Here is an 11833-nt window from a genome sequence, read left to right as displayed (position 1 = left end):
CGTAATGAGGGATGGATCATTATGACACAGGTGAAGGTACGTAATGATGGATGGATTGTTATGGCACAAATGAAGGTACGTAATGATGGATGGATTGTTATGGCACAAATGAAGGTACGTTATAGCGAATGGATCATAATGGCACAGATGAAGGTACGTCATGATCAGTATTCACAGATGTTTCGATATCTTCAGTCTTCTTTTTAAAGGAAACAAGGAAGCGATCACCGTAAACCGCAGTTGACCTGTCAACATGTATGAACCTTGACATCTGCTATTTTCCCACACTTGTTACACACCTGCAGTATGTCACACGATCTCGCGTGGGAATGCACTCTTCGTGACTTGAAGAAATATCGGATCCGTTTGAAGAACCGTTGAATCTTCTTGAAATGTACCTTCTTTCTACGTCGCAGGACTGACGTTAATGATGACCTTTCGCAGTGTTTTTCCTCTGTCAAAGACATCATCTCACAGTTCTGCAAGGTGAGTTGGCTGCTTGCCTGGCTGTTGTGTCCGTCACACCTGCTTCTGTCCATGCTGGAGTCAAGATCGGTCGTTCTGGGGTCAAGGTCATCCATGATATCACGGTCATCTGGGCAGTACTCTTCGAGTTGAAGCGACGTGATCTTTTCAGTGACGACTTCGTAGTCGTTGTTGGTCAGGAAGACCTCGTCATCTATGTCGTCAGGAGTGACGTCATTAGAAGCGGGCAGGAGGGTGCATGACGCATTCACGTTGAGGTCGTGAAGTGCTTTCCTCATACAAGCATGGGAGGCTTTGTTTTTGGAGAGGAATTTCGTCAGGTCGGCAGAGTCCAGGCCCGGGTACAAGAAGTAAGTCATGGGCTGGCGCTTCTTGCTTGGAGACTGGATTAAAAAATAAAATCATCAGTGTCACATATTGACGACATTCGGGTTTTTAAATTAATACAATCGGATGAAGTGTTTTTATGGCATTTTCGGCAACATTTTATTTCTTCCTTAAAATCTCAGCCCGTATCTCAGATAATACCCATATGTTACATGCACCCACTCCCTCTTGGATAGAATCCCTTCTGTTGCTAAGACAACCGGTCGTATGCAGTTTGTATGACAATTATCACGTCCGCGCATCAATCATTTGCATGGCTTGATGGTCTATACAGGTGGGTGTTTTTACTTCTAGATGGGTATATAGTATGGTTTCAGAATCATGGACGGCATATACATATATAGACAGTGCACAAGAAACAACTTTTTTTCACTTACCAGCGCTGGCGAAGTTTCATCATGGATCATGGTGGGCAAATGGTGAGCCTGGAGCCTGGAGACAGAACGTTTGCTTCTTGATACCAATTCATACTCTTTTATCTATCGCTAGACTATAACAGACTTGAAAAGTACAGCTGGTTTGGTTTGGTTGGTTGGTTGGTTTGTTGTTTGTAACGCCGCACACAGCAATATTCTAGCTATTTGACGGCGGCCTGTAAATAATCTGGACCAGACAATCCAGTGATTGATATCATGATCATCAATCCACGCAATTGAGATACGATGACATGCATCAACCGAGTTATCGAGTCTGACCACCCGATCCCGTTAGTCGCCTCTTACGACATGCATAGTCGCCTTTTATGGCAAGCATGGGGTTGCTGAAGACCTGTTCTAAACCGGATTTTCACGGGTCGGGGGTGAGAATGGAATGGTCTTGGTCTGCAGTCTCGAATGACTGGGTTAGGGATATAGGGAGCAGGAGTAGGATTAACGTTAGGATCAGAGTTAGGGATATAGGGAGCAGGGGTAGGATTAACGTTAGGATCAGAGTTAGGGATATAGGGAGCAGGGGTAGGATTAACGTTAGGGTCAGAGTTAGGGATATAGGGAGCAGAGGTAGGATTAACGTTAGGATCAGAGTTAGGGATATAGGGAGCAGGGGTAGGATTAACGTTAGGATCAGAGTGAGGGATATAGGGAGCAGGGGTAGGATTAACGTCAGGATCAGAGTTAGGGATATAGGGAGCAGGGGTAGGATTAACGTCAGGATCAGAGTGAGGGATATAGGGAGCAGGGGTAGGATTAACGTTAGGATCAGAGTGAGGGATATAGGGAGCAGGGGTAGGATTAACGTCAGGATCAGAGTGAGGGATATAGGGAGCAGGGGTAGGATTAACGTTAGGATCAGAGTTAGGGATATAGGGAGCAGGGGTAGGATTAACGTCAGGATCAGAGTTAGGGATATAGGGAGCAGGGGTAGGATTAACGTCAGGATCAGAGTTAGGGATATAGGGAGCAGGGGTAGGATTAACGTCAGGATCAGAGTTAGGGATATAGGGAGCAGGGGTAGGATTAACGTCAGGATCAGAGTTAGGGATATAGGGAGCAGGGGTAGGATTAACGTCAGGATCAGAGTTAGGGATATAGGGAGCAGGGGTAGGATTAACGTCAGGATCAGAGTTAGGGATATAGGGAGCAGGGGTAGGATTAACGTCAGGATCAGAGTTAGGGATATAGGGAGCAGGGGTAGGATTAACGTCAGGATCAGAGTTAGGGATATAGGGAGCAGGGGTAGGATTAACGTCAGGATCAGAGTTAGGGATATAGGGAGCAGGGGTAGGATTAACGTCAGGATCAGAGTTAGGGATATAGGGAGCAGGGGTAGGATTAACGTCAGGATCAGAGTTAGGGATATAGGGAGCAGGGGTAGGATTAACGTCAGGATCAGAGTTAGGGATATAGGGAGCAGGGGTAGGATTAACGTCAGGATCAGAGTTAGGGATATAGGGAGCAGGGGTAGGATTAACGTCAGGATCAGAGTTAGGGATATAGGGAGCAGGGGTAGGATTAACGTCAGAATCAGAGTTAGGGATATAGGGAGCAGGGGTAGGATTAACGTCAGGATCAGAGTTAGGGATATAGGGAGCAGGGGTAGGATTAACGTTAGGATCAGAGTTAGGGATATAGGGAGCAGGGGTAGGATTAACGTCAGGATCAGAGTAAGGGATATAGGGAGCAGGGGTAGGATTAACGTCAGGATCAGAGTTAGGGATATAGGGAGCAGGGGTAGGATTAACGTCAGGATCAAAGTTAGGTAATCAGAGATATTGGACGGCGGAAGTTTTTGTAATAACGAAAAAAATCATTGTGGGGGTCCTCAAATAAAAATGTTTCCATTCCTTACCCACTATAATAGTGAGAGTGGGTGAAAGAAAGTAGCTACGGATATTTTTTAGGAAGCTCGATGTAATATTTTCAGTCAATTATCACTATTTCATTAATAAATACACAATGGTTTCAGTTAAATATGTAATGTCATTTCATTACTAAATACACCCTATGATACACATGCGATATAATATTTTCAGATAATTATGTAGTCTATTTCATTAATAAATACATAATGTTACGATATAATATTTTCAGTTAATTATGTAAATATATTTCATGAATCAAATACACATTGATTGATTGGCATTGTTATGAACGGATGATTGATGCAAGAACCCAACCATGTTCCCGGTAACATTATGATTAACATACTATAATCAATATTATAACCTGCTCTACTTGGATGTAAAAGACACATTTAAACAGCGAAAACAAAGACGTAATCAACACTGTACCTAGAAGTGTCTTGTTCCTGTTGTAGAATGTACGATGCACACGTGGTGGTCAGCTGTCTGATACTAGAGTACCGGGCAGACAAATGTTCGTTATATACCCAGGGTTAACCGGAAACAACTCAGATGTGATTACACGGCATTCAGCAATAAACTTCCTCATTAACACTGACCCGCCTTGATGCGGCTTAATCTCCCCTGTTGAAGGCCACGTGAGACAGTGATCACGCATCTGTTTTTATAACTATGCAAAGCTGAGACGAAGTGTTAGTTGAGAGCCATAGTGTTTGTTTCTTCATTGAAGTTAGGCATGGTCAATTTGATATATGTTTAAATACTAATTTAGTGATGTCCTTTAATCTGCCGACACGTGGATACTCAACGTTGGGTTGTACAAACACGCAGTTTTTCACCTGTTTCTAAAATACATATACTGATTTTTGACATTTTACTTCAATCACCAATCATATCTTACCAAAGTAAAAAATAAATATTTTTTTATTATGAAAAGCTTTGCCACGTTTTTAACAGTTAATGGACATGTTATATGATACGTATACAAGGAGATGAAACTTTATAATCAAATCCCACATGTCTTATCAAATGTTTAACTATGTATTTTTGTGTATGATATTAAATTAAGTCCATACGTGTCCGGGGATTACATAATTGAACAAACATAACTGGATGAAATTGGTGGGTGTCCTGAAAATCTGTGTTGTAAAAACAATGTTACACTCCTTCGTTTAGAGAAAAAAACAACATTGTTTGTCTTGAAGCAAAGACTAAAAACAATATTCTGCCACGAAACACCACTAAACAGGGAAAATCTTCATCATACATTCCTCACCACTCGCCTCTTTCCGTAGTCTACAAGAAGACATTCGACTTGTCCCGGAATGATACGAGTGGTCACGAATGCTTCGACGTAGAGGTTTTGGGGGAAACAAGTAAACATAAATCTATGACGTGAACTAATTATACAAACATAGATTTATTGTTTTTCAAAGTATCGGTGTTTAAAATAACAATATTATTTGTAAAAAAATGTTTGAAGAGAATTATTTCGTTAAGAAGTAAAAGCGTGACGTCCAGCCCATATCGATCTTCTTTAAGTTGTTTTTCAAGTACAAAAGAACATAATTTTTTTTAATTGTATAGTTTAAAACACGTCCGAGGGTTTGTACGAAGGATGCAAGCGAGTGGCGTCAGGGTTATAAACAATCTCAATCTGCTTTGTCTAGTGATAGCGAGAAATAAGATTTGATTTTAATGAGAATGGGTTTTAAATCTCATAAACCCCCAAGGAAGTGTGTTTTATCTAACTTATTTAAGTTAGCACAGTCGGGATTTAGGAAACAATTTCAAACTGTGGATAATATATTTGTTATCCAGTCATGAATGCATATTTTAAAACTTTAAAAAAAAAACTAATTGTGCGTGCATAGATTTTACACAAAGGCATTTCATACTGTATGGAGAGTAGGACTGTCTGACCCCTGATTGACAATGGAAATCTAACGTTTGTTAAGAATGTGAACAGTAATATTAAATCAATGGTACAATCAAATAATGCAGAATCTGAATATTTCCATTGTCAATCAGGGGTCAGACAGTGCGAAATTCTATCACCGTCACTGTTTTCAATATTTATAAATGATCTTGAACCGTATTTTACAAAACAAGAATGTGAAGGGGTTGCATTGGATTTTGTATCAGAAAATGACATCACAGTATGGTTACAATTTCTAGTATTACTCTATGCAGACGATACATTCCTGTGTAGCGCTTCCCCATTTGGTTTACAAGAAAAACATTAGACTCATTTAATCAATTTTAATCAAAGTTTAATGTAAATATCTCAAAAATCAAATTTATTATCTTCGGTGAGGGCCCAGCCAAATCCACCTAATCAGTATTTTATTTTTTTGGAAAGATACTGGAAATTGTTGTTAATTGTATATACCTACGCATAAATCTTCACAAAAATAGAAAACGTGTCTTTTGTATAAAGTTACCAACAGCAAACGCGACAAAGGCAATTAACGGGGCACGGGTGGCCCAGCCGTCTAAGGCGCCGCGATTCGCTGTGCAAAGATGCGTTCCTTGGGCACCCCAGAAACCTCTGATTGTGGGATCGAATCCCGGTTCGCCCCGATTATGTTTCTAGGTTTGTCAGCACCATACCCGTGCTCGTGGGTTTCACCAAAGTGGTAAACGTCCGAGACCTGCATAACTTCGGGCTTTCCTCCCACATTAAGCTGACACGCCGCGATATAACTGGAATACTGTTAAAAGCGGCGTTAAACCCAATTCACTCACTCAATCACTCAATTGTCTATTGAAGGACTTTGATGCGACTCGTCATGATGAGGCTGAAATATTGCCGATTTGACGTTACATATTAACTCATTCATTTCGCTGTGATGGTAGTACTAATTCTCCTCTACTGTTCCGAAATATGGAGTTTTAAAAATTAAGAAATAAAAGAGAAAACCAATCTCATTCAAATCAGGTCTAAGTTCTCGCTGCCGCTAAACAAGATCTGATTTTAATGAGATTGTAGAGAAAATGAACTTATATTACCAAAATTTGAAAATGGTCTTTTACATCCAAACAATATATATTTACCGATTCTAAAATCGAGAGAGAGAGGATTGGTGTCCGTCTATGTAATAAAACATTTCTCCATTTTGGTCTTTTTCGGCTTCATTCTTTTGTCGCTCTTCTTGACACACGTTCTTGATCTAGTTTTCAATGTTTTGGCATACTCTTTGGCTGATTTTTCGAAGTTCGACGGCCATAAAGTCTATACACATGGTTAATCATTGCAACAAAGCTGGTGACGGAGCACTGGATATTTTACGATTGCTTCACTTACTACAAGTTACATACATGCGTGGAGGATCGAGAGTGATCTCCCTTCGCTGTTTGTTTTTGTGTCACAGTCTTTATTTATTTGTTTGTTTGTTGTATAATGCCAGACTCACCAATATTCCAGCTATATGACGGTGGGCTGTAAATAATCGAGTCTGGACCAGACAATCCAGTGACTGACATCATTGACATCGACCTACTCAATTGGGATATGATGACATGCATCAACCAATTGTTAAGTGACCAACTCTGACCTCCCGATCCCGTTCGTCGCTCCTGACGACAAGCATGGGTTGTATATAGCTGGAATATTGCTGAGTGCGGCGTTGAACAAGATCACTCTCGATCCAACAATGCTGAATGTCACAACAGGTCATTACGACCAGATTATCAAGTACATTGCCCTACAATTAAACGCTGGGTATCCTGACTTGGATGAGCCGGGGATATAGCTGGGAATATGCTGTAGACCCGGCGCTAATTTTGTAATCACAACATGTACAAATGAAAACAAGCAAACAAACTGACTCAACAAGCCGGTCAATAAGCTTTTATTGCCCGTGCATGTGGTGGGAATGGATGGACCGGCCCCTTGGACAGCATTTTCTAGACCAATGAACAAAGGGAGACCACTCTTTTCACACTATTTTCGCGGGCGTATCAGTGGAGATTTCAGTTTCCCAGAGAATTTCGCTGTCTGTCCTTCCGCAACAATGAGTGCAGTAGTCCCGGTAATCGTAAACGTACATCACGTGCTACACACCAGACAACAGTTCCCGTTGAACATGAACGGGACATGCTAGCAATTGAATACGTTGATGCAGTTAGCCAGTCCATACTCGGGCTCAAAACACTCAAACTGCACTTCTTTTTATCAACCACGGAAACCATGACAACGGCCGCCACACCAGCATCTGCTTCGTTTAGTTTAGTCGTTTGCTATTGCGCCGAAAGTTTAGTCTTTTAATTTCTCCAGTGTCCATGCAATTTCTCCACTGAATGGCGCAACGAATGGCCCCGTCCACAAGTATTTCGCCATCATGCAAGTTGCATATAAACCCGACATTGAACTGTCAGTCATACCCCAGACCCTAGCTTTTAGATTGCCACTTCTGTTTCTGTGATAAAGTTATGAAATAGCGATAAAGATTCTTGATTGAGAATGAATGCTTTATCTTACTTATTGGTACTAATATTAGCACGGATGTGGAGAGTGACTATTTGGGGCTTGACAACGAACAGAGACGTTTTGGTGGTGAACAATTACATATCCGGCGTTTGGATATGTAGACAGCGCTTTGAAACATCAAAATCCGGAGTGTTTAGCCTCATGACGTGCAGCTGAAGCTGGCCGTTTGGTCTTGCCGGAAATGGACGATGACGCCGCGTTTTGACATGTTCTCCGTAACGTAGTTACCGTTGTTGTGGCCAACGTCCCCTCTGTTTCTAACAGATTCACTATCGCTCTTGCTCACTATCGCTCTGCATTTCGTTGACTACAGCATCGTTTCGAGATCTTCTACTGACAAGATGTTTACTAGGCTGCATATTCAAGGTATTTAAGAAGGCGGTTATTGTATTTTAAAGTGTTTAATACGTAGATTAGTACTGAAATTGGCAGTAGTTTGACAGCAGTATTGGTGGTGGTGACATGGCCGCCATTTGCAATTTTCAAAGTTCACAAATGTGCATCTTTTTAATGTCTTTCCTGCTGCTGAAATGACTGTTGTCCATTTATTGGTATGAAGGATGATGTTGTTAAATCGTTATAAATGAGATTTATGTTTATGAGATGCAGTTTTGGTATTTATTGATGGGTAAACTGCTCTTTCAAACGTACGGCATACAACACAACAATTAAATGCCCGTTTTAATTTCTCTCACGCCTTAGATCGTGTGTCCGTCCGTCTGTTCCCCCATTTAAATGCAAAGCATTAAATAAGAGCTGTACAACGTTCTGTAGGTGTGCGGCGTGTATTTTATCTATATTTGTAGACTAGAGGCTCCTTGTCCTTTTCGGCAAGGTAGCACAGTAAAATCGCGTAAACTCGCGTAAACTCGAAATATCGTTCGATATTAGGTAACTTACTAGTCTCTGAAGAGTTCCTATCGGCCCTATAGTCTAATATCGGCAAGCCGCTTGTCTGGAAGTACGGATATTTCTCTATCTTTTGGAAGACCCCTATAAGTTTGAGTTAACGAGGTTTGATTGTACATGTATTTATTGTGTATTTAAATGCGTTGTTTGGGTTATTTTCAGCACGGGAAGACATGATCCGGTATCATGTCACTCCTGCTGCGAGTTTATGGCCGTCGCTGGTTGAGGAATCCGACTGTGTATGTATTTCATCTAGCATTCGGCGGAATAGTTTGCTTCTGTTGCCCATGTGTCGATGTCGTGTTACACGTAACAATGCACGTGACTTTTCTCACTATCCATTATTGTGTCTTGAAAATAGCGCAATAACGCCCCTCTCCCATTTTCGCATTTCCATTTTGTTTTCGACCAGCATGTTTGTTGTGGCATACCATCTCATTTCATGTGTAATGTGTGGCTATCACTCTAGTTTCTTTTGCCCTTTTTTACTTGAACACATCCCATAAACCTCGCCCACTTACCCTCCTATATCCCTCCCTCCCCCATCACTGATGTAGCGTCCCCAGGCTGCGTCCTCGACCCCCTCTCCCGACCCCGTGAGTGTTTTCACCCCATTCTGGGCCCGCCCTGACCACGGTGAGACGCTCCCTGCCCCAGTCACGATCACCTACGTCGATTATTATCCTGCCCCTAGTGACGACGACAGTGACTACTGGGTCTATGAGGACGAGGACGATGACAGCTTCATGGAGGACCGAGAAGTTCATCCTCTGAGGAAGGCACTGAGGAGAGTGGCTGCCTTCTGGAGGAGAATCTTCTCGTAGATTTCTCATCCAGTGTGTGTGTATGTGTGTGCGTTTGTATGTATGTTTGAGAGTATGTTTGTATGTGTGAGAGGTTGTGTTTTGCATGTTTGATTGGGTGTATGTGTGAATGTGTGAGAGGATGTGGTTTTTATGTTTCATGTGTGGTTGGTTGTATGTGTGACAGGATGTGTTTTGCACGTGAGTTGGGTGCAAGAGTGTGTCTGTGTGTGAGATGATTTTCTTGTACTTGGGAGTGGGTGTATGTGTGATGATTAGTTTTGCAAGTGTGTCCGCGTATCGGTGTGCGTGTGTGTATGAGAGAGAGGGAGAGAGAGAGTATGGATTGGTGTCTGTCTATCTAAGAAAACATTTCTCCATTTTGGTCTTTTTTGGCTTCACCCTTTTGGCGCTTTTTTGGACACACGTTCTTGATCTAGTTTTCAATGTTTTGGCATACTCTTTGGCTGATCTTTCGAAGTTTATTTCTCTTCTTATTAGAGGACATTTTTTGTGCTCATCTTTTGGCCCTGATTTAGAGAATACTATCTTTAGGCACATGCCTTTCTATTTCTAAATCATATATTAATAAATATTGATGAATGGTATACACATGAGTTTGTTTTCCTTCCTCGCTTCTTGGATTTGATAACGACTAGGTGACAGCAATACAGCAGGATAAGCAGCTGATCCCATTCTTATCTTGAAGTTGTTATACAGAGTAAACTAATTATCCAATGAAGATATACAGGGGATATTTGCAGTATTCGCTGTGTTGCTCTCTTCTAGCCCAGTGTTTGCAGGCTGAATCTGAGATGGAAACCCAGAAGTCTATACACATGGTTAATCATTGCAACAAAGCTGGTGACGGAGCACTGGATATTTTACGATTACTTCACTTACTACAAGTTACATACACGCGTGGAGGATCGAGAGTGATCTCCCTTCGCGTTTTTGTGTCACCGAGCCTTTATTTGTTTGTTGTTAAACGTCGCACTAACTAAGCTTAATACCAGCTATATGACGGGGGTCTGTAAATAATCGAGTCTGGATCAGACAATCCAGCGATTGACATCATGGTCATCGATCTACGCAATTGGGATATGATGACATGTAAATTGGTTTGATGCATGTCATCATATCCCGTAGGTAGCTTCCAGATTGCCACTTATTTTTCTGACCAAAAGTTATGAAACAGCGAAAAAGGATGCTGTATATATATACTTCAGCATTCCTGACTGAAAATGACCGTTTAATCTTATTTATTGAAATAAATGTTACCACAGCTTTGGAGAGTGACTGCGGCTTAAGGAACGAGTGTGAGTGAGTATGGTTTTACGCCGCTTTTAGCAATTTTTCCAGCAATATCACGGCGGGGGACACCAGAAATGAACTTCACACATGGTACCCATGTCGGGAATCGAACCCGGGTCTTCGGCGTGACGAGCTTACGCTTTAACCACTAGGCTACCCGACCGCCCCTTAAAGAACCAACAGAGGGACGTTTTGGTGATGATATAATTTGACGGTACTTTTCCCAGGCTCAAACCTACTTTTTGCAATTGCAGACGATGGCAGAATAATGGCTATCTAAATGTAACTGCAGTTGAATTTAGGCATCAGCAAGTTCAGATGAGCAATGACGATTCGACAGTTAGTCTATACCAGAAGGAATAGGCACTAATTGGATTTAGCCTGTAACAGCTTTTAGACTCCTGCGTTTTGACAAGCTGTAGGACCCTTTTGTTACGCGGGTTTCGTTGGTGTATATTAGGGGGCATATGGTACACAGGAAGTAAATATAATCATATTGGGTTCGAAAATTCACCATTATAAAAAAAAGTTAATGTTGTATGTTATCGAATGTTCATGATGTCAATCACTGACCATGGATTGTCTGGTCCAGACTCGACAATAAGATCCGTTTGATAACGTGATTATCTTTATAAAAAAAGAGTTCAGGGTGTAGGCTTAAGTAGTTTCCTTTTTTGAGCAAATAAAAGCTAAATTAAAGTTAAATAAACCGACTTTCATTATCGCAACTTTCTGGGACATATTGTAATATATATGTGGTACAAGGCAATGACACTGGTGTACATTAAAATGACATTCGTTTGAAATATTAATCAGTTGAAAAGTATTTGCAGCAGTCATATGAGAATGTGCATGTTAACATAAGCTCATATGTGATTGGATAACTGCTATAGCAATCATCCAATGAAAATACAGAAAAATACTATCAATACTATTTCTATCCAGCTCCAACTTCTTTATATATACACATGTATTTTGAAATTAGCAAAGTATGTGAATTAGAGTTACCTCCCTTTAGCGAGAATGCCGGTCAATAACAAACTCCAGTTTTGCTAAATCCAACCTGGCCCCGAATGCTCAAGTAGGCTACTCGTTGAAGCAATAGGACAGAGCCATATTTCTGACAAAGACGGTTAAATTGCC

At 41.2% G+C, this 11833-nt stretch overlaps 1 protein-coding gene and 1 long non-coding RNA gene across 2 annotated transcripts; one reads left to right on the top strand and one right to left on the bottom strand.

Moving 5' to 3' along the window:
• Nucleotides 1-84: 84 nt before the first annotated feature.
• Nucleotides 85-1285, bottom strand: LOC124120663. Its single transcript, XM_046483539.2, has 2 exons — nucleotides 1251-1285; nucleotides 85-869 (listed from the first exon to the last, which is right to left on the bottom strand). Exons 1-2 carry the CDS (start codon nucleotides 1278-1280, stop codon nucleotides 249-251), a joined length of 651 nt encoding a protein of 216 aa, XP_046339495.2. The 5' UTR covers nucleotides 1281-1285; the 3' UTR covers nucleotides 85-248.
• A 6698-nt stretch (nucleotides 1286-7983) lies between these two features.
• LOC124120672 lies at nucleotides 7984-9984 on the top strand. The gene is made up of 2 exons (XR_007222756.1): nucleotides 7984-8030; nucleotides 8736-9984. It is a non-coding gene; the product is annotated as an uncharacterized LOC124120672 (long non-coding RNA).
• Nucleotides 9985-11833: the final 1849 nt, after the last annotated feature.

The sequence above is a fragment of the Haliotis rufescens genome, unplaced genomic scaffold (assembly GCF_023055435.1).
Source record: "Haliotis rufescens isolate VD_foot unplaced genomic scaffold, xgHalRufe1.0.p SCAF_23, whole genome shotgun sequence".
Lineage (NCBI taxonomy): Eukaryota > Metazoa > Mollusca > Gastropoda > Lepetellida > Haliotidae > Haliotis > Haliotis rufescens.
The sequence above is the reverse complement of the archived record's forward strand: the minus strand, read 5'-3'. Positions and strand labels throughout refer to the sequence as shown.

Excerpts from the sequence above, each read along its gene's own strand:
- LOC124120663 (XM_046483539.2), bottom strand. The coding sequence starts at position 1,280 with ATGATCCATGATGAAACTTCGCCAGCGCTG. Across the intron at positions 870-1,250 it reads ATGAAACTTCGCCAGCGCTG|TCTCCAAGCAAGAAGCGCCA; the intron begins GTAAGTGAAAAA and ends TTTTTAATCCAG.